Consider the following 23,156-nt stretch of genomic DNA (forward strand, 5'->3'; position numbering starts at 1 on the left):
ACCATTCGCCACAAAAAAGTATTTCTATATGATTATCATACCTAGTGCGAGATTTGTTATCTAACCATTCTCCATAAATTCATTTACTAGATTCGCAAGAAAATAATTTTCTTTTGATATATTTAGGACCACTAAAGAGATGTGATATCCTCTAAAAGACATCTTTCGATCTCTAAGTAGTCCTCTTTGAGAAGTGAACCAAATTTAATTTGAATAGTAAATGATAAATAAAACCAGTCTATTTATTTCCATTATACAATTACATTTATATTAGCTCTTTTTGAAATATTTAATTCTGTACTTTAAATTCTAATGTCTCTTCAACAAGCAACAGACGCACGATAGAAACTTGAATCATGAAGATAAAGATGTTTATCTCTCATACCTTATATAAAATTTGTAGTTAATTAAGATGTTTGGGTATTTCTATCTCCAAGTACCCACGAAAGATGGATCACGTTGATTCTTTCATCATTTCTATTTACGAAGGAGGAGGGAAGAATACTTAGAAGGAGAATGCAATGGTTAATGAAGTTCGCAAATCTCAGTAACAACCGTACGTTGAGGTAATTTTGTCGTTTCCTAATTGTAAAATTTTGTTTGCAAGGGAATTCGATCTGGTTTAACGCTAGACATAGCTTCTCCATTAAACGGAACCGCGCTTGCATTCAACGGCACGAAAAATATCTCACAAGCGCTGGGCTCGTTTAATTCGTTTCCGCGGGTCGAAGCTATTACGCATGGTTATTATGTTTAAGTCCTTGCAAGTTCTCGTTTTACCTTTTTTCTTTGTCCGCTGAACAAAGGAAATTCGAAAGGCACGGTTGGGTGGTTAATTTATGCTGTCCGTCTTGCTAGGTGGTACGTTCTGTCAAGCTGCTAGTCGCGGCAGGAGGTGAGATCAAATTAATAGTCAGACATTTTTCTAAGAGAGAAAGCTAAAGGGGGTGTAAGATAAAAAGGAAAGCAGCGAAAGGGAGACGGAAAGAATACCGATTATAAAACGCTCAGATGGCGTGCAAAGAACGTGAAGGCCTCCGTTGCACGAGACATGAAGCAAGCTCAGGCTTGACTTGCCTGTAAATTGCAGTTTTGTTGCGTGTCTCCTTAGACTTGTACATTTATTACATGGCCGGTAATTCTCATACTGTTGGATTATCGTTTTTTAATCACCCTCATAGACCGACACGTCCGTCAACCTGCAGTATTAACCTTTGCAGTAATAACGTATTTTCAGGTAATCAACTTATAATAGTGACTGAGGCAGTGAACGTAGTTTCATGCAACAATGACCGTAATAAATGATTCCTGATGCTCTACATCAAATTAACGATAAACAGACATTTTCTTTGAATCTATAACAATCGAAGCTTTTCGTGAATACTTCAAACAGTCATAAGATTCATTTTCAATTAATCGCGTTTCCTAACTCTAAAAGAAATCACGTCAAGTTGAAAACGGCAAAACACTGTACACGTCTTTCAAATTGATCCAGATCGAGTCAAATGTGGCTGAATAATCGCCGGCACAATTCTTAGAATTGCGATTACCCATAAAAGGCGCGTGAAGTGTTACATGAGCGGATCTGAGTAATCTGAAAATAATGCGTAACTCATCTGAACGACAAATTAACAAAACCTTTGTATCGACGTACAAAACAGAAAAAGTAAACGAGCCTACGCTGCAGTTGCAGATCCTTCTCACCGAGGAAATGAAATTATCACCGTAGACAGACACAACCTGCATACGTACGCGTATGACGTAACGAAGGCCGAGCACAGGTGGTCACCTGATATTGGTTTTGCTTCTAAATTTTGTGGACACCCCTTATAGATGCAGACGTACCAGACTCGCCACGAAGGGCAATTACCCCACTAAATATTCACAAGTTCATTACGAGCGTAGCTGGACGCGCGTACCCCTCTTTCTCTTCCTTGTGCTTCTTCTCGTCCCTTTCGCTCTTTCCGCGCTTCTCTTCTTCCATCTCGGCTACCACGATGCAAGCAAACCTGCTCCTCGTATATCCAGATTTCAGCCTTTGGTAGTTCGTGTGCCACTACACGCATAGAACTTGCGGGATTCCAGTGCGTGCTTTCTCTACAGGAGCTCATTGTTCGTGGAACCTTAATACCTCAATAATCAAGTGCAGGTGTACAAACGTATGATACCGGAGATTACTTATGCTTAACGCGTGATATGCAAGCAGTAAAAGGACAAGCGAACGTTGTCCTTCTTTTTTCGTGGAAATCTAAATTTTACAAATTTTTTAGTGATCATACTGTTGGCGCGCGAGAACAATGAAGATTCAATTTTCGGAAAGCGTCGTGATTTGGTAGATGCATTATTTTGACTCGTAGTAAGCAAGTTGAAAATATTGTAGCTGTGGTACAAACTGAAGATATACTTGTACCTCCAGAGGAAAATGTTTGGTTCAGAGTGGGGCATACTATGACAGACAAAAAAATGTCATCAAATTATCAAGAGAAGATTAGGATTTTCGGCAGTCACGCCTCACCTTTATATCGTTACGTGTGTCACCCTGTATCCTTTTTCGATCGCAAACTGTCGGTGCAAACTTGGAAACAAAGCAAACGGTAGCTTTCATTGCGCAAGTCTGTCGTGGCGCAGGGTTCTCAAGAAAAAGCTCATAAAAATTTAATAAACGCGCGGCCCGAATGCGACGGTAGTCTTTTTACGGCTTATAAATGCTTCGTTTGACTGAAAACACTTTTCTCGCATCGGAGGTCGTGGGGTAAGCTTGAATTCAGCACCAGACAGTATAGAAACAGTTTCAGCAATGGCACTTCTAGCAGACGAATTGAGTAACACGAGTTTTAATTACTCGCCGTTAGATTACTTTCTGCTAGTTACCTGCCATGATGGGCTACTTAAATAACTGTATCTATGAAATATCTACGTACATCACAGAACTATATTTCCTCCCTAGCGATTCGTGGAAAAGGAATATAATTATGCTTCTAGCGTAATCATAACATGTAAACGATTTTCGTATGAAACTATCCAGTAACTAATTAATAAAATTTCTATTCTGCTACGAAAAAGTTTTGGTGGTAATCAGGGCTTTACAATATGTTTTCTGTATCATATAAACAATGTGTCATATAAACAATTTGTGCTGGAACACCTTCTGTCGTCATCGTGTATCGTCTCTCGGCCGGTTATAAACCACTCTATCCGAGCTCTAACGATTCGAGAACGAATGGCACACTCTCCATACACATTGTTCAAACAATCGTGAATGTTTTTAGCCGTGCAATTTTCGACAGCAAGGAAACGAATCACGGCACGTTCCTCACAAGAACCGGACGCACATGTCAACGATAATTCCAATTTAGATTAACCCAACGCGAGCACTATCGAATTGAACAAAACAAAACTGGGTATACAAACTTAAAAAATTCCACTGAACACAATGAGCGGTCGGTCGTTATCGTAGGTCTACTAGAAGTGGCGTTATAGGGGCGTGGCTATTACTTTCGAAATGTACCTCGTATAATGAAAAATTACCGGAGTTAAAAACAAATTTAATCTGGATTTAATCATATCGCTGATAAGAAACGAATAACCGTCAAGGTAATGATTATGTTTTATTCGCAATTATATTTCTTAACGTACAACCGGACTTGAGACACGATAGGATTTCTATCGCCGTTTAAAACATTTCACAGCTTTTGAAATTTTTATTTGAACAACGCAGTAAGTAAACAGAACAAATACGATCAAGTTAGTGAACAGCAAAGATACAATCATAGCGTATTATCAATTAATAATTCGTATTTATTGAGTTTTCGAAGTTTCAGTAATGAAGTATCTACTTTTTTTTATCAACTACAAAATTTTAGAATACGTACTATATATATTACTAACGCATAGCTTCGTTGTTTTTAAATAAGTAATTGTAACTTCAATTTTGACATTTCTAGAATTATGTAAATTAAAAATATTTCAGTTAAGATTGAATTGCCTTATGACAGATGTAATTGTCATGTTTTATAAAAATAATGTGTTATTTACAGGTAATAGATTAGTCTAATTACTTATAGGTATCTATCAACAAAATTTCAACAAGATGGATGAAAAAAGTATTTGGATTGCACAAGAAACATTTTTAAACAGTCAAGATCAAAATGCAAGAGGTAAAAAGTTGATCCAGTACATTGCCAGTTTATCAGCAACTCTTGGGGCTTTGGCATCTGGCATGGTATTAGCATGGTCTTCTTCTGCTGGTTCTGATGGAGCATCTATACAGGAACTGTATGGCTTTCCAATTTCTGCTGAAGAATTTTCATGGATTGGATCATCACCTGCAATTGGATCCGTAGTGATAAGTATTCCCATTGGAATTCTTACCGACGTGATTGGAAGAAAGTATTCGATGCTCTTGATGGTGGTACCCTTTACTGTAGGTTGGCTGCTCATCATTTTTGCTAATTCCGTCCCCATGTTTTATATTGGAAGATTTATGACAGGTATTTGTGTCGGAACTTTTTGTGCAGTTGCACCACTCTACACAGCCGAAATAGCTGAAAATAGCATTCGTGGACGCCTTGGAAGTTGCTTTCAGTTACTTCTTTCCACAGGCATTTTATTATCGTATGTTTTCGGAACCCTTGTTAATATACGTGATCTGTCTATTATATCTGCTATCGTGCCACTAGTTTTTTTCGGAGTTTTTATGTTCATGCCGGAAACACCAATTTATTACTTGAAGAAAGGTAACAAAGAGTGCGCCAGAAAAAGTTTAATCAGGTTACGAGGCGAACAGTATAATATAGATAATGAATTACAACGTCAGAAAGAGGCATTGGAGGAAACTAAAAATAAAAATGCTTCTTTTCTGACTTCAATTAAATCCAAAGCAACCATAAAAGGTTTTGTAATCGCTTATGGTCTTATGTTTTTCCAACAGTTTAGCGGCATAAATACTGTTATATTTTATGCTAGTGATATCGTTACATCAGCTGGTATTTCTATTACACCTGAAAACTTTAGTATCTTGGTAGGTTTAGTAGGGCTCCTAGGTGTTCTCGTAAGTACTTTGATCGTAGACCATTTAGGTAGAAGATTATTGCTATTAGCATCTATAACATGTTTGTTCTTAACATCTTTCGCACTTGGAGTTTACTTTTACCTTAACGATAATACAGAGGATACGAGCTCAATTGAATGGTTACCTCTAGCTTCTATATCCATATTTCTTACAATGTTTTCCTTGGGTTTTGGTCCTATCCCATGGATGATGACGGGTGAAATTTTTGGGCCAGAAGTAAAAGGTATAGCTGCAAGTAGCACCACTCTTATAAATTGGGCAATGGCTTTCATTATGACGAAATTTTATACTAATTTAAAAGAAGCAATTCATAAGAGTGGTACATTTTGGTTATTTTCTGCTACTAGTGCTATTGGAATTCTCTTTGTATACTTCCTAGTTCCTGAAACAAAAGGCAAATCTCTAGAGGAAATTCAAAGGGAACTTAACGATTCGTGATTATTTTTATTAAATTAAAATATTGTTTATCTATAAGATTAATTTTAAGTTTAAGTTTAATTTGAATTGTATATTTGTATTCGTTAATAGAATTTCAATCAAAACAATTGTTTCAGATACTATTACTTAGATTTACACGGTATTCCAAGAAAACGACCTTCCGCGTAAATCGTGGAATAAGTGCACTCACGAATAATATTGGAATGCAATATTATTAATAACATCCGCGTCACACTATTGTTTTGATTAAGTACAAGATTTATTTCGTTACGTGAAACTCAATGTTGTATTCTTTGCTTATTCCGAATCAGAATCTAGAGAATGAGGGTTTTCGTTGCTAGAATCATTTTTCCCTTAGTCAAGTCGATTCTTTCTCTTGTCATACCTTGATTTTACGATAGTAACTTGGTTGATCGCATTTGTGGTTTTCTTTAAGGTCTATTTACACATATCCGTAACGTGTCAGTTCCGTATCCGTTCAGTTCCGCAATGTTCCATCAGTGTCAGTGATTTTAAATATTCTTCTGTTGTTTTTGAATCAGCATGTTCACACACGTTCGACACTGCTCCGTGACGTTATTGATACGGTACGGATACGGAACTGTCACGTTACGGATATCTGTAAATAGACCTTTAATCGTATCGCGGTACACTGGCGATATAAATAAACAAATGAAATCACAGATACAGAAAGTGTTACGAGTCGTGGTCGAGCAGTCGTGGAGTATAGACGTGTTTAGTGTGACAGTGTTTTGTTTATGTCTACGTGGATTGTGAGTTAATAGTGAATATACCCAGTGATCAAGAAAATGTAGATTAGAGACAAATATTGAGATATAAAATTATTGGTACATAAGAAACAATTCCTTACTACCATCTTGTAGAATATCGTCCTACCCTGTATAGTCCTTTACTTCGACCGTGCGCTTGTATGGTTTGACGTGCATCGAAGGACGTCAAAGTCACTTGTCACGTACGAGCGCGGCCGCTATCGCGTAGCCTATGCTACTGTGGCTGTCCAGCGCGTAGCCTATGCTACTATGGCTGTCTACCGCGACCCTATTCTACTGCGGCCGCCTAGCGCGCAGCTTACATTACCGCGGCCGCTCCACCGGCATACTCGTGCTCTGATTGGTCGGGGTTTTCTGTTAATGTCTCCTTAACGAAGCCACGGACAACATTTTCGCTAAGGAAAAAGTTGTTTCAAATCATCCCCCGAACCACCCCTTTCAAGGACCTTCAACATTTTTGAATGTTGGCAAGAAAGTCATGTCTTTAAAGTAAATTTAAATCCCTTGATTTCAGATGAGAACTGTGGCCTCCAGAATGTACGTAAAACAGCTACGTTCGATGGTGACCTACGATGGGTGGCAGCTGATATCTTCCATATTTTCCGAGGAAATACTTCCTAAAAATTACAATGTTTATTTCCTCCCTTAAATCCCTATTGGAAAATCTTTTATATCGTGTACAATTAAATTTTTAGAGAATTTATATCGTAATCACTTATGATATAGAATCTAATAAAAATGATGTAGCATCCTGTAAAAGTTCATTTCTCACTAGCTTTATGTTTGAAAGGTGTATAGTATAATCAAAATAAGAAATAAAGAAAATACTAACGCAACGTCAGTCGCTTGTCACGTATACTTTACAACTGCATCACTAAGTCTGATGGGTTTTCAGATTAATCAAACTGAAGGGATGAATTTCACGTTATTAAAGTTTTTAATTCGACACGCAGACCAATGTACCCGTTACGTATTACTACGCGCAAGGCCAAAGTCGACGATGACACATCGGGATTGATTTCTGGCATATCGCGTTTTGCGTGGATTTTCGAGAGGATCACACGTCAGCTATCCAATTCGACGAGGTCCCCGATTAAAATTCGATCGGTTATCATCGGGATGTCGTGTGATATTCCGGCAGAGTTTTATGTACGAGACCGATAACAATCCGTTGGATTATTGAAACCCACGCATCGATTGATCGACAGCCACGATATCAGGAATTGCTGTGCCCTCCACACGCGTTAGCTTGGATGGTGAACGTGTCACGTTCACACTAGCAAGATGGGGCTACGTGCACTGCCAACTTTCGAAATTTCCGAGCATCGATCCTTTAGTCAAGGCGAACCAGTAAATTTGTCGATAAAGAATGGATTGTCTTACGGTTTAATATATTATTTGTCAGTTTATGTCGTTCCTCTCATAATCAAGAAATGACTAAAGGAAGAAAAACAATTTGTACAGTATTATACCTTTCATATTCTTTTTTACAAATTCTATAAGTTCTACAAGTATTCTACAAGTTTATAAAGTCATATATATCAAGACACTGCACTAATTAATGCACTATTAATATAAATACAATTATAATTAAAAATATAAAAATAAATGTAAATATAAAATATATTATTGACTCCTTTTCATAAATTTTCTGTCATTTTTGTCTCTATTTTACAGTTACCAACTTACACGATAATTTTAAACAATTTTTTCAAGTACACAAAGGACTGGTTTATTGTTCTGAGCAGGAAAAGTGGTTTCTATTTGATTTTTATCTAATGAAAGTGTGTTAATCGAAATTGTATTTGAAGATATGTAGAACTATTAAAGATTACAAAGCAATCGTATGTAATAAACTGATAAGGTCTGTTATCTCCGAAACGTATTCTTCGTGAAGCAAAGTTTGGAAATCTAATCTTTCGTATTGCATAGTACGTTAACATCATTCTGATACAGGCAAAGGTTAAATTTAAAGCTGATAGAAACACCTTACGTATATCGTAGCGTAGTGTCTTATATGTTATATACAGTCAGAGTAAAATCGAAACTGAATATGCAAAGAAGTTTATGTGTCCATTTTTACAATGCACGGAGCATTCGTAGCCTCATAATTCTATCTTCGGCTTTATTAAGATATTGCACAGATGCAAAAGAAGGCACCAAGGTGAGTGTACAGAAAAGGTCGAAAGAGACTCGTTTTCTCTTTCTATGTCTCTTTCCCTCTTTCTCAGTCGATCTGGATTTACGATATTGGTTGCAACACCACCTGAACCCAGCCCACCCCGCTTTAAACCATTTCAAACCGGTTACCTTACTCCGTAAGCACGTTAGATCGGCTTCCTTTATTTATTTCCACATTTTGTATTTTCCCTTCCGTTCTGAACGCGTTTGTCCGTTACCACGAGTAGATTTCCCAGAATAAGTTATGAGCATCCTTTATAACATCGTTGTATTACTGACAGAAAGAAAATGGCATCCACTGTACCATGTTTGCGGCAATATGGTTTCAAAATTGCAAAACTGTACATGCCATCGCTTAAACCTTCGCTAAAGTTATCCATTCGAATGATCATATGAAAAAAATATTGTGTTTAAATTTATAATTTATAATTTGGTAACCTATTCAATATTGACTTCTTTATTATAAGTACATGGTAAGTTTTTAATTACATTGCTATAAGATTTCTTTTATTGATTGTAAAATTTTTACTATATATAACATAATGCTGAAACTATATGTATATAACTATAGTAACTATATTATATAAAAACTAACTTCATTTTGAATAGAACTCGAGTTTAAGAAAAAACAAAAATATTTATGTACTCTATAAACAACGCATATTCCTTTGATGCAAGTTTAAACTTGTTTAACATGCAGCTTCACTGGAATTAGTTTTTAGATAACTACGACTATGTTACACCTCCAAGGTGGTGTAAACCCTTGGGATATAAATTTCTCTAGCACGTGCACGCAATACTTACGTTCACGTGTGCGTTTACGCGTTTGCATTCCTCCACACAGGTACTTGATGCATTTCTATAACAGCTAAGGTGAATTTCCAATGGGGGAATTTATGTACCGGCAGATAGCAAGGACAATATAAATGAGGTTTTAAGTATACCTATCGCGAGCTTGTGTCGGGAGCGTGCGTGTGGGCCTGCTCTCCCTATTAAGCATATTTTCTATTTTCCACGACGAAAGGGACGCGATAAATAATCGACGCATAAATCTCGTCGCGTGGCACGGACGTATTCGATCGTTTAAAACGGGAGAGGGCAACCGCGCTATTATTTTCTCAGCTCACTCCGACGACGGATTTTCTCGGGAAATTCCCGGCCTTCGCCTACCTTCCTTTCCCAAACTAGAAAATTTCTCTGATCATTATGAATTCTTAACGACAGAAATGACTTTTCCATTGGAGGTAATGAACGATAAAGTGCACAGAAGTGGTTCGGAAGTAGCTTCGATTTCAGAATATGTTTGTATAGTTCTTTGCGAAGATTGTTGAATTTTATTCAAAATAATGCAATTTTTAGCATGAGAAACCCATGCTACGAATTACAATACTTGAATCCTTGCCAATTTGAATGTTGATCCATTTGTGAGCCTGGAAATAATATATAAAAAATGTAGTGGTAAGTTTAGTCAAAAGATTCCAGGTAAATTTTAGTATGTTTCGCTCAAATGATAGAAATAACACGTGTATTGAAACATCAAGAATAATTATTCAGGCCATTAGTAATCGTAGCTGCTTTATTTTCCACCTTTATCAACAACGACTTTTACCATTCAGCAGAACGAAATTCAAACTTATAATAAATAATATTGACATAGCGAGTGTTGAAAACATAAAGTATATTTCGAAGTTTGTCGATAGCTTAAATTGTATTCTCGTTAAAAGCGGTTGAAACTGTGAAAACGTAATGGTTGCTTTTAGCATTTACGTTTCATATGCGACGTTCGAATGCCAAAAATCGTACATAATGTACGTACCGCTTCGGTACACACCGCTCATAATAAATTAAGAGGCTTTCAGCTTCCGCGGCCATTAACAACAAAGGGTAAACAAAGCGATATGCGAATATAATTTAATACGTACGCGAACGCGCATATTCCCTGGTGCCAGGATCGAAACATTAACTCGTGCAAAAACGTGAGAATATATTGCGTAACACATGCAAGATATGGAAATTAGAGGACGCTGGACAATTGTTTATGAGAAATATAATGGCGTTAGTCGATATTTGAAATATCCGATACATTTTCAATTATTCAGTCGGCTTTGGATTTTTTTCTAACGGAAAACTATAATATAATTGTTACATAAAAGAAATAAAAAAAGGTTCGTGAGTCATAATTAAGCGAATAAATACGTTTTACTTCAATGAAAAAAATAAAACGTGTTTAGAAACATCAAGCGTTATATTGTATTACATAATTTACAATTGCATATCCAATAAACAATGTGGATCCAGCAAAATGGTCGTTCTATACATTATGCAAGAGTTGTAAAAAATGAATTGAATAAAAAATGTTTGAAAATGTTTGGTAAGTTTATTAGGCATCTATGAAGATACAAATAAAAGAGAGACATTGATGTCATTGCGTATTCAATGATCGATCAATCAGTGTAAGGACCTAACAGCAAAACAAGGCCACGGTTCTGGCAATGCCAGGGATATCTGATGCAAAGTCGAGTGTTAAAAGACGTTAAAGTGTGGCGAAGCGGAGGTAGGACCAGAGGGACGGTGGGTGATTTTCGAGGGCCCAGCAGAACGTACCGTCGGTAATGTCGATGAATAGAGAGGTAATGAATCGTAGTGGACACCAACACGGAAGAGGCGAGGCAATTCTAGGCGTTTTGGCTAGCCCTCTTCTCTGAAAAATATATATATACACACATACATATACATGGTATGCGTCCTCTCTCCCGCTGGCCAGTCCTTCTCTCCTTCTCCTTCTTGCAAGACCTTAAACTTCTGTCCACCCTGCATACGATAGCTGCAGTAGGCGGAATAGAGTACATATGTGGTATACCTATTCATATTAAAGCCCCTGAAATCCACCCTCTTATTCAGGCCTACGTTGGCATTCACGTTGGTACCAGACACCAGAAACTGACCGGCTATACAGTCTGTACACGTCGCCGGTGTTCTTCTTGGTTCTCTTTATTTATTCTGTTCTTCTTTCTAGATATCTCACACGCTCTTTGTACCCTTATAAGATATCGCGCCCCCTTCCTACCAGAAGCACCAGTGATCACAATTATGATTCTGTGTTGCGTGTGCCGCTGGATGCAGTGGTTGAATCATTTCTAAAATGACAGTGTCACGAACGCGTAACTACTCCTGTACATTTGAAGAATACTTGAAAGGATAGGGCGCGCATTTTTCTTTTCAACGATATATTAGTCATGAGTAGTAAATGGACTTATAAATAGTTTATTCTCATGCTTTTATTTCCAGTGGCACTAGTCTAAAAATATAACGTAAGGAGAAAAATATTATTCTCTACTTTTAGTGCCTTTTATAAATATAATATATGTATATTTTGAAAAGTTTTTTCTATACGAATTATAAAAATGACCAAATTTACTTTAAAATGTGCTTAAAATATTCTTAAAGTTATACAAACTTTACAAAAATTCTTCCATGTAAAAAAAAATATATCCGTTGAAACACTTAATACTTGGCTTTCTAATGTGGCTCCACCCCTCAAGTTACAAAGTTCTTCTGCCCGATTATACGACCATACCAGATCCCTTCCAGCAAATATAACCGCAAGGTTACTCTGGATCTTTGAATCTTGCAATTTTTGACGCTGTTTGTTTATCTTGCGGATATATTAGAAATTTTTCGTTACCTTCTTGCCTTATTCCGTCGTAAAACCCTTTGCTCGCGCCAGCGCTCGATCGATCGAATTCGGGATTACAAGAACGAGGGAAATCACTTTGGAACGAGGCCGTTGGAAGAGAAACGCCTCCAGCAACCTTCCAGAAATAACCGAATCATTTAGATTTGGAGGATCTGGGAAGGTCGGAGTGCAGGCAGACTGTTGGAGAGGCTGCGAGAAGGACGGGAAAGAAGTTGCGAGGATCGGGAAACGAGGAAAGGGTGTTGAAGCATGGAAAAGTCGCCGACACTTTTATCGATACCAACGGTCCTGGAGCGGCTACGAAGCGGCCTCCTCCAACGTCTTTACTTTGCCAAGGTATACAAACAGCTGTATACGTATACATCCGCGTAGGTGATCGCAGCTCTTTGGTTAAGCCGATTTAGGGTCTAAGGGAATACAAGCATCCCGGAACCCGCTTTTGAATAATGAAACGGAAGATGCGAATTAAAGCGCGGCATAAAGTGCATGATAGCTAGGCGGTATAAGAAATTAGCGAGAAAACACGTCGTGTTTAATAATGCATCCTCCGCGCCGACGGTCGTCCAGGGAATTATTTCTGCCGCACAATGCGATTTATCGCGGTGCAGTTTACTTTACAGGAAACGAAATTCGTGCCCGTCTTTGTACTTTAATGCACGGCCCACTATCCCGGAGAGAAATATAAAACTTACACGTTCACATTTACATTTATGGTGGAATTTTTAAAAACGTTTTAAAAACAACAGAATAAGATAATAAGATCACTTCCAAAAATTCTAACTGTATCTTAATTTTCATTTGATTAAATGGACAGGTAAGCAACGGATAATTCATATAGTAGGTAAATGTTGATATTTATTAAGATGTAGGTCGCCGAGGGCAAGGCTGCTATTGAACTTGATTTTGAGTTACTGACAGTACTGACAAAATAGGGAGTGAAGTTTACATGGAAATGATAACATATCATGAAATTGGGCGAATCTACTTACATGAGACATGCGTATGCTGATAATTATTGAATTCTATGTAGAATAGAAAAAAAGCTTTTATCATGAAATATTTATAATACACGGAAATACACTAATCTTTCAAAATCAGCTTATAAATCATAGGGTTACAAATAATTCATTTAATTCTTGCTTTACATTACTTTGAGGAAAAATGAACTTTTAGAAAGGAACTTTTAGACAATTTAACAGTTGATGCAATTCTGACCTATGTAAAAATAAAAAATTTATAGACTTTGCGCACACGCAAGAATTGGAGAGATTGAAAATCAAGTGACAGGATATCTCACGACTAACTGATCGCAAACCACCACCTGCTGCACCATAGTTAATGATTTCCCGCGACAGGACAATTTTTTTCTCAGAAAACCCCTTCATTGGTTTGTGACGTATTAAGAGCCAATTGTAACGGAACATTTTTTTGTTACTACAGTAAAATCTCCTTAAATTTCTATACGATAAATGCAAAAAAACCATCCTCACCATTCGTGGGTATACATACCTCTTGAGGGGTCGAGGAGTTCGATCGCCGAGTAGTGTAACATAATCTAGGATCAGATATCTGGATGAGACAACGCTAATGCAACGATAAAACTCACCGACATACCCTGGTGTTTTCGCTCCGTCCCACACTGTGATATTTCAGCGATTTAGCGGGACAAATGATAATTTTCGAAATGTTCTAAATGTGTTAATGGATGTTATAAATTAATAAGAAAATGTCCTTTTCACTAGAAAACGTAAATATTATTCCAAAGAATAAGGTATACACATAGTGGTTCATCCTATGGACGCGTATCGTTCGCTTGACTAATCTAAATCTAATTTCACTTTACATTTTACACTTTGCACTATACTCTTTGCACTTTACACTTTACACTTTACAAGTTCGCAGCCATTAGCTCGATATTATTCGCGACGAACAATCCTTCGTCACGAATAATACCGATTACCAGGTCTCACCACGTGGAGGTTGCTGCGACTGGAGACCCGGAGATAGAAGGAATCAAAGTTCCTTCGATCTCCCTCTACATAGAGTATTCATACATAGATGCATACTCTGCATAGAGTTGACGAGCTTAATACTAAGTAACCACGGTAAACCGTAGAAATCAAAGAAAACAAACACCCTTTGATTTCCAAAGTCTAAGTCTGACTCTGCCAAATAATTATTATATGATCTAAGAGGGGTGAAGCTAATTCGCGACGCGACGCGACCATGAAACTGGACTTACTGTGTCAGTCCCGTTTCCTCTTGTTGGATCTGGACTCGAGAGGAAGACGACCGACGTCTCCGAACCAGTCCTCTACACCCTGCACCCATCTGGAAGTCACGAACGGACCCGACTTGTACCCGTCTCACTGCGCTTTGGACTTACTGCACTGCTTCGGGAACCTGGACTACACCAGCCGGGATACAGGGAGTAGAGAACCGATTCGGAGGAGTCGATTGTCGTCCTCTCGAATACAAATCCAGAAGTATAGTGACCGAAGTGGAGCACGATGTTACGAGCCCAATATGGACTTACGAACAAACAAAACAATTTGATTAATAATTCTTTGCTAGAGGAGAGACTCTCGTACACGCATGCCTTAAAACTACCCAAACCAAATTAAGATACCCACAACCAATACCAAGCTACGATAACTACGGGAAACTACACAAGCAAAGGTAGGAGGGACGCGAGACACGGACGCGGGATCGCGAGATCTATATCGACCGAAGGATCGTCGAAGAATGAGCTCTCATCTCTCGTGTACCTGCGTCGAGGGTCGCGGCTCGCTTGTGCCTCTCAAAGTAGAGAAGGGGAAGGGCGAACAACAACCGCGCGACATGTCGTGACAGGTCGATTCGAAGGCTCGTTGGATACATCCACAAAAGAATTTACGAAACATTAATACCTCAGCATAATCATATTCCCCATCATTGTTTAAATAACAAGTATTGTTAATAATTAATTTAACTATTGTCAGAAATTAATATTTAGTTGGTGCAATCAGCAGATATTAAAATATTGACAAATTTCTCACGATTAATGTCTCGAATGAATACTTATTCCTAACCGTAATTGTTATTAATATTTAATTGAACACTGAATGATACTGTATGTATCATAAACGTTTAATTATTTCGGATTAAGTTTTAATTGTTCCAATCGGTAGATATTAAAATATAAAAAAATATATCACGACAAGCTGTGTAACGGGACATGAATTTCGGCTGTTCATCGTCTCACAGCATTTTTCACTATATAACGGGACATGAATTTCGGCTGTTCGGAAATAAAAAGATTTTCAATCTTAAAATTGTTTCAGCTCTCCACATTCGAGATTAAGTGTAATCGCCAGGATCTTTGATCACGATATTCGCTCCTCGATTTGACGCTCGGAACTCTGGGGAATTTATCAACGTTATCTAGGATCCCAGTTATTCTCTTTGCGTCGAACAAAACGTTCCGCTTTAAGTTGTCAGTGCGGCGAGCAAACGCGCGAGATGCACGGACTGTTTTGCTTACGGTGACGGTAAGCGAATGCGATAAAACCTGGCGAAAGCGTGGAAAGCGGAGAAACGAGATCGACGAGATTTCCTGGCTTGAAGGGAGCTACCGAAGGTGCGAGATAGTGTATAGCACGAAATGGTGGATGGGGATCAACGGAGCTGGGTAGTCATAAACGACGTGAATCGGAAGAAAAACTGCTAAACGAAAATGCCTGCCCCGGAAGATCGGGAAGAGCGATCTAATGGGGAAAATAATGGATTTTCGGCAGTAAAGATCGCCTGCCCAGATCAGCCAATCCACCCTTGCCCATCTTACCTCCTCGATTTCACTCTTTCAGCAGCCAACGGGCCAACACGAAGAAAGTAGGACGGTTTCGAGCTAGTAGCTGAAATCAGGACTCATATTTTGCTAACGTGCATTGTTTCGCGAGAGTAATAAAACTCCTTTTGAGTCTAACGTAGCGGTATACTTGCACCGAGTATCTTTAACAACTTCAGTGCCTAGGGCTTTTGTGATCTTTCATATTTGACGGCACGGGTCAATTCCATTTAGTTATGAACTTTTACAAGACCGTTTTTTAGTATTGAATAAAGCAGGGGAGGAAATGTTTACGTACTGTGTGACATTACAAATTTTTAATAATTTAAATGAAATCTTGGGTTCTCTACCAGGCTGTAACCGTTTATTACCAAATGTCTCTGAGATAAAAACCTGATTCTCTTATTACCAAGAGAGTACAGATTCGTACTGACAGAAAGACACTTCTCGTAGCGAACTCAAACATAACATTGTATTTACGCTAACCTTGTCCAACGAAGGACCATAAAGAATCGAATTCTCTCGAGTTCGCGTGGCAGAAATTCTCAAAAATTGAAAACGCTATACCATATAGTAAATATTACACCGTGTTCCTTTGTCGGGTTCCCGGTTCCTGGCCCTTGTTTCGTCAGGAGGAAGCACGAGAATTTTAAACTACCGTCGAAATTGACCGGACGCATTATCGAAGCTTCCTGCGAGCTAATTGATTGTTTGCAAAATTTTATGCGAAGCCGCTCGCTCAGAACGAAAATTTACAGTTCCCTGGCACGCCAAGTTTCTCGTGAGTGCTGCGTGAATTTCTCCCAGGTACACGTAATACACCTTTCATGACGGGAGTTACATCGGCTGTTCGCAGGTACGGCTGCATGTTGTTAACCCATCGTCGAGGTAGAAAAAATATTAGGAAAAAATTGTACATGTATTTAACTGCGGTATACCAAGCGCGCGAAACTTTCTCCTCTGTTCTCAAACCTCTCTGGAATGTTGCATCGCGTGACGCAGTCCTGGACGGAATTTTATTCTGACATTTTCGCGTCCCTGAGGTTGCTTTTAAAGCTTGAGGCTTGCGCCGTATAAAACTTGAACATTTCGTCCATTCCCCCCTTGGTTCTATATTTAAAAGCGTTTCCCCTGTGTTATCCATTTCGTATGCTTTAACGTTACCTTTTGCTTCTTTTACTTTGTACATTTCGTGCGATTTCGTCGGTGTTGAATTGTTGATAGCAGTTTGGGTCTCTAGCAAACAGGCACTATAGAATTCATACAGGCAGTAATTGCTTTTAAAATATAAGACGTAAGTGGCGATTAAATAGATGTAAAAAGTACAAAAATATCTTGTCTTTTTACGTTTTGATCCCGGTGTGATGTAATCATACATTCAAGAATTATACATCTATGATTAGAAATAATTTTAGTCGTAAATCATGATTACGTTACCATACGTACTATGAGTATTATGAATCGAATTTCGGTGATAAACATAGACGAAATTAAACCTAGACAATTTTAAGCTTGAAAACAATGACTACAGAATGAAAAAAATACTTTTAAACTTTTAGAAGTTTGTCTGCAAACAGACATAACTTTTGTCGATAAGCATTTCGAGATGCAATCTCTGATCGTCCTCAAGTCTCTGTAGTGTTGCATTATACAAATCTGAAATTTATGTAACTATATTTTTCTAATGCGAGGCTTTACGATACTTTAGGAACGTAGTACACTCTGTTATAAATATTTGAGAAAAGTGCTTTGAATTTGGAATTCCTATCATTTGTATAATTTTCACATTTTAGATTTACATTGTACTACTCTTCATATTGTGACATTACTGCTGAAATATCATCCCTCCTGTGGTATCCTGCATTTTGAAATCATAATAAGAACATACATTTCAATAGTATGTTTTATCCTATAATATACCCAACAAAGTAGCAATCCAAAGCAGAAAATTTTGCGTTCAAATATATTTATGTATAAACTAAAAGGACATGATGACATTTTATTGAATAATGCTATAGAATACTACACGGTCTGTCTAAAAAGAAACCGAACTTTTGCTATAAAAAGAAAAAAGGACAAGTAAAGTTTTTACGCACTCGTTTATTTACTCAAAATAATCTCCCTCTGCGTCAATACAGCGTGTAATTAATATTTTGAAGGACCTTTGCAGCTCCTGTTTTGGTAGCCCGTTTAGTACGGCGGTTACAGCGGTCTGAATTTCCGAAATATTGCTATAATGTGTCCCTTTCATTGGAATTTTCAATTTTAGGAAAAGAAAATAATCGCAGGGAGACAGATCAGGCGAGTAGGGTGAATGATCCAAGGTAACAACGCCAATTCCAATGAAAGGGACACATTATAGCAATATTTCGGGAATTCAAACCGCTGTAACCGCCGTACTAAACGGGCTACCAAAACAGGAGCTGCAAAGGTCCTTCAAAATATTAATTACGCGGTCTACACGCTGTATTGACGCAGAGGGAGATTATTTTGAGTAAATAAACGAGTGCGTAAAAACTTTACTTGTCCTTTTTTCTTTTTATAGCAAAAGTTCGGTTTCTTTTCAGACAGACCGTGTATTTAATGGTAATAAACACCTAGTCACTTCCTGTGTGAATAGTTCAATGTTCTTGAGTCAGGCACCCAGATAGATTTAATAACATCAATAATAATAATCATAATGGTAATAAAAATGTACAATTTTCCCAATAGTCTTAACGTTAGTTTGCTCTGAAAATGCGACCCGGTAAAGTGTTGAATAAACGGTTAAAAGTCGTTGTCTGTATTTAAATAAACGTAGTCGAAAATATATTATCTGAAACAATTAGTTTGGATACGGAAGACTTACGGTATTTAAACACACGTGAAATAGAGAGTTCCGCCGGTAACAAAAGACACGGGATCCAGTCGGACAGCGAAATTAACGGCACATGTGCGTGCATGTTCGACCCCAGATGCTGTTACGCTATGAGTACACAAAGCTCAGAATTCGAAGAGGAAGGAGAGTCGTAGAGAAGGGAGGAAATCTAGCATGAGAGGAAACGTATAGAACCCACGAGGAGTTAGATGAGCGGTAGCGTGCAGTCTATCAGAGATTAGCGGGTCGATCCATTAAGGAGTGATTTAGCTCGACGGTCCCCGAGCGTACGCTGCCACTATCCACGCAGCGTATGTAGTCTGTACCATGCCGAGTAACGTACACATGCTTACCATGCCAGAAGTCATCACTGCAGCCATCGGTATCGGAGCAGTCGATGCAACAACTACTCTCGATCCTTATCGTTAAGTACAGGCTACCATGTGCGCAGCCACGAAAGGCTAGTCAGGTCAGACGCGCGGTCGGTGGTTAGCGGTCAGCAGCGAGCATAATCAGCCGAAATGAAGTACGTGCGCGCACGGGGGGCCACATTCCACGAGGATGTTGAGGGCCAAGCATGCCACCCTCTTCCAGCGCGTTCAAATCCGTTCTCGACCACGCTTGAAGAGTCCATGCAAATCAAAACATCGTTTCCTTGTCGATTTTTTGTTTAGGAATATTATAAAGCGATCTATTACAAACTTCGTAAATGTAAAAACATACAGATTAGTTGTTTAATAGGAATCATTGTATCACGGCTATAGCAGATAATACCATCTACATTTGCAAATATTAATAAATCCTACAAAACCAAACAAGTGAAATTTTAATAAATATTTCTAATATTCTCTAAAACGATGGGAAGAAGAAATGAATTTCTTACCATGCTTTTAACAAGTAGAAACGTTTAATGGCTTGTTTTCATTGGCTTCTAAAGAAGTACGCAGTTTCAGCGCGATCAGTGTAGTATATCCCTTTAAGGGCTTCCATTCAACCGGGTGAATTCCGTATAAGAGGTGCGTTTACCCTTTCCTCTCGGTCGTCGAACGACCGGGTCGCTGGGACTAACGCGGGTCGCAGGTTAGAGAATGTAGAGTGAGCTAGATGATAGAGGGTGAGCCAGTAGAGTGGAGAAGGTTGACAGTGCGGTCCCAAGGGCGCGATGTGTCGTGCCTAATTACAATGTCCAACGCTTCCCTCTGTCCAAACACAAACAGCGAGGCAAATGCGCTCCCGTCGTCACCGAAATGCAACTCGCTGGATCGCGCCTTGCAATGGTCTGTCAATATCTGTCGATATTGTTGGCTGGCAAGAGTTACTATTGCTTCGGAATAGGACGGCTGCGATCTCCGGAACGGACTGCAGTCAAGTCATCGACGCTTTGATTAACCATGGTGAGAATTTAAACGCTGCACCTAGTGCTTAGATTACAGGCGGTACATAGATGTACGTAGTACATGAATCGCAGATTTAGGAGATGAGGCCACTGTGGAATCTTTGAAATATCCATTTCCTTTTTTTGTTTTAAATGATAACTCAGGGTTTTAGAGATTAGGCATAATAAGTTTTATAACGTGAAAAAATGTATGAGACCCGTTCTGCTTGTTAATTTTAAGGGGTTAGTCGCAGTCAGGAAGAAGAAAAACAACATTTCTTTGTGATTTTTTTTAGTTATTAAATAATAATTTGCATAAGTAACAATTAAGTATATTATAAAGCCTAGTTTAAAGAATTAAAAAACATTTTTTGTTTTAAGAAACGTTTAATTTATATCGTCACAACAGCCGATGACGTAGACGATGATTTAAAAACATAGGTTTGCGGTGAGCAAGATTTCTCTACACTGATTTACCTGAAAACAAAAACAAAGGTAGATTTCGAAAATATATTAGTCTAGCGGATCCCTGAACGAAGTATTTTGGAAAAAATTAGTCTAAAACAAGATGGCGTACATTTGAAGTTGATTTTCAATTTTTTCATTAAAATTAAGCGATTCAATACAGGATAAAAAAAAAAGTATACAAGAAAATAAAAAATCCTTCGATCAGGGACCCGTTAGTCTAATATATTTTCTAAATCTACCTTTAGTTTTGTTTTCAGGTGCACCAGTTTGAAGAAAACTTGCTCGCCGCAAACCAAGTGGCCACCGACGCCATCGCCTGTTATGACGAAATGAATTAACCTCTTTTTTAAACAAAAATTCTTTTATAGTTCTTTAAGACATACTTTGTAATATATTTACATTTCAATAATACAAATTATTATTTAATACCTTCAAAAAACACACAAGAAACTGACCGTTTCCATTTTCCTGACTGCGACTAACCCCTTAAGATAAGATGATTTTGTAAAATGGTTGAAGCCGATCTAAAGTTTGATCTAGAATTGTGGCGTTTCGTCCTATATCCGCTAGAGGACTCATCAGTAAAGCTTTCCTAGCGGATCCTGCCTTAGACTCCTTAGACTCGCCTTCCAGTTGGAAACTGTCTCCTATAAGAAGACCTCTTAGATCAGACTCAGCAGAGAGAAAGACCCGCCTAGTCTAAGATAGAATCTGCCACATAAGCCTTACTCATGAGTTCTATAACGAATCTAGGAAGAGGAGCTATCATTTTCGTTGCTCTCAAAACCAACAAACTTCATTTTTCAAAATTAATTAACAATGTGTAGTCCTTCTTTTACTCCTCCGCCTATTGTATCGAGTTATTATTTTCTTAAAAGGTTAGCATGACTGTAAGGGCTTAACTAATACAGTATATATTTATATCTATGAAGATCCTACTAATCCTCCTACATCTAATTAATATCACTATTAATTAAATGTAAAATAAATGGCATTTGAAAGAATTTTCACTCAAGGATTAACTAATTTGTTTATTGTCCCTGAGTTTAAATATTTGCGAGCATAAGAAATTTTGAAATTTTCATTGTGACGGAATAATGGAAAAGCAGTGACAAGAGAGGGGGATGTGTAATTTTATATTGCACTTTATCCATGAACGGCGAAGCTCAATCGAAGTATCGCCATGGGAAAACTAGACGGGTGGCGCGATTTCGAAATGCGAACCAATTTTCGTCGACGAGATTAATGGTCGGCACGAACGAATGGCGCCAAATATCACATATTTTCCGGATAATGTGCAACGCTCGTAAATAATAAAGCTTCCCATTTACTTCTCACGTAAAAACGGGCTTTCGGTGAATTTCCGTAAAGTGGTATTTGTTAAAAATCGTTATTTCGCGTCGGTGTGATATAATTTTATTGAAACGTGTCTTCTTATTTTTACCCAGCTATTTGTATTTTCAGCAACGATCTTTGCGCTTTGAAGTGTTTATCTAAAAATAAAACGCGGACTGTGAAATAAAAGGATTGTAAATAATTTTTAAATGCTGATAGAAAGACTCGTCAAACTTGACTACGAAGTTGGAGGTAAATGGGAAATGAAAATGTCGCTACACAATTTGAACATGAAAGTTCTAAACGCACCATTACATTAATTCCACCTAATTTCGTGCGCTGCATCGAAATACCGAACTCGCTTGCGTTAAATTACATTTCTACGTTGCTTTCGACGAGTAAATCAATAAGAGTGTCAGGATTAGATTAAAGAAATTGAAAACTGAGCGCAGCTCATTAGGAAAGTTAGCAGTAATTCTCGACCCGGTGCTAACTCCACAAATTGAACGTCCGGGTATCAGCCATGCATTCCCTTTTAGCTCTGGGTGTCGCAAGATAGGCCGCAAAGTTAAAGGACGTTCGACCATAAGCTGAAAATGAGAGCACGTTTTAACCGTTGCGTACATGACAAATATTTCGCTAACATTGTTTGATACGAAAGGACAATACATTATACTTTTTTTTTTGCTCGACCGGAGCCAACACTTCATATACTAAAAATAAAAAACTATGATATTATTCCTGTTTGTACATTCTGCAACCAGATGGTTTCAAGTGCAAAGGGTTAATTTTAACAAACGTCAAGGACCATAGCAGCGAAGGCTGAAGAGTGATGTTTTGTTGGTACATAGAGCTACACAAAAAAAAGGTAGAGTAGAATGGCTAATAGAGAGGAGAGTATTTCGACTCGGAGTGGGCTCGAGAAGATCGTTTCGATCGCGAAATTTTACTGTCCACACGGCGGCTATCGGAATTGCATAGGTAAACGAGGCAAGGGGACGGCCAATTACCGAAAGCAATTACCGAAAGCAATTAACGCGAAAGTTACAATAAGTAATTAGCGCCCTTGCGAGTAGTTACTTGTAATTAACTTACGCTCAGCTGCGTTTTTCCGTTA

The 23,156-nt window shown here is 38.1% G+C and overlaps 1 protein-coding gene across 1 annotated transcript; it reads left to right on the top strand.

The window, feature by feature from the left end:
• The first annotated feature begins 3,596 nt into the window (after positions 1-3,596).
• On the top strand, positions 3,597-5,509 carry LOC128890580 (facilitated trehalose transporter Tret1-like). The gene has a single exon (XM_054149225.1). It carries the CDS (start codon positions 4,091-4,093, stop codon positions 5,507-5,509), a length of 1,419 nt encoding a protein of 472 aa, XP_054005200.1. The 5' UTR covers positions 3,597-4,090.
• The last annotated feature ends 17,647 nt before the right edge of the window (positions 5,510-23,156 follow it).

The sequence above is a fragment of the Hylaeus anthracinus genome, unplaced genomic scaffold, assembly GCF_026225885.1.
Source record: "Hylaeus anthracinus isolate JK02 unplaced genomic scaffold, UHH_iyHylAnth1.0_haploid 12001, whole genome shotgun sequence".
Taxonomy (NCBI): domain Eukaryota; kingdom Metazoa; phylum Arthropoda; class Insecta; order Hymenoptera; family Colletidae; genus Hylaeus; species Hylaeus anthracinus.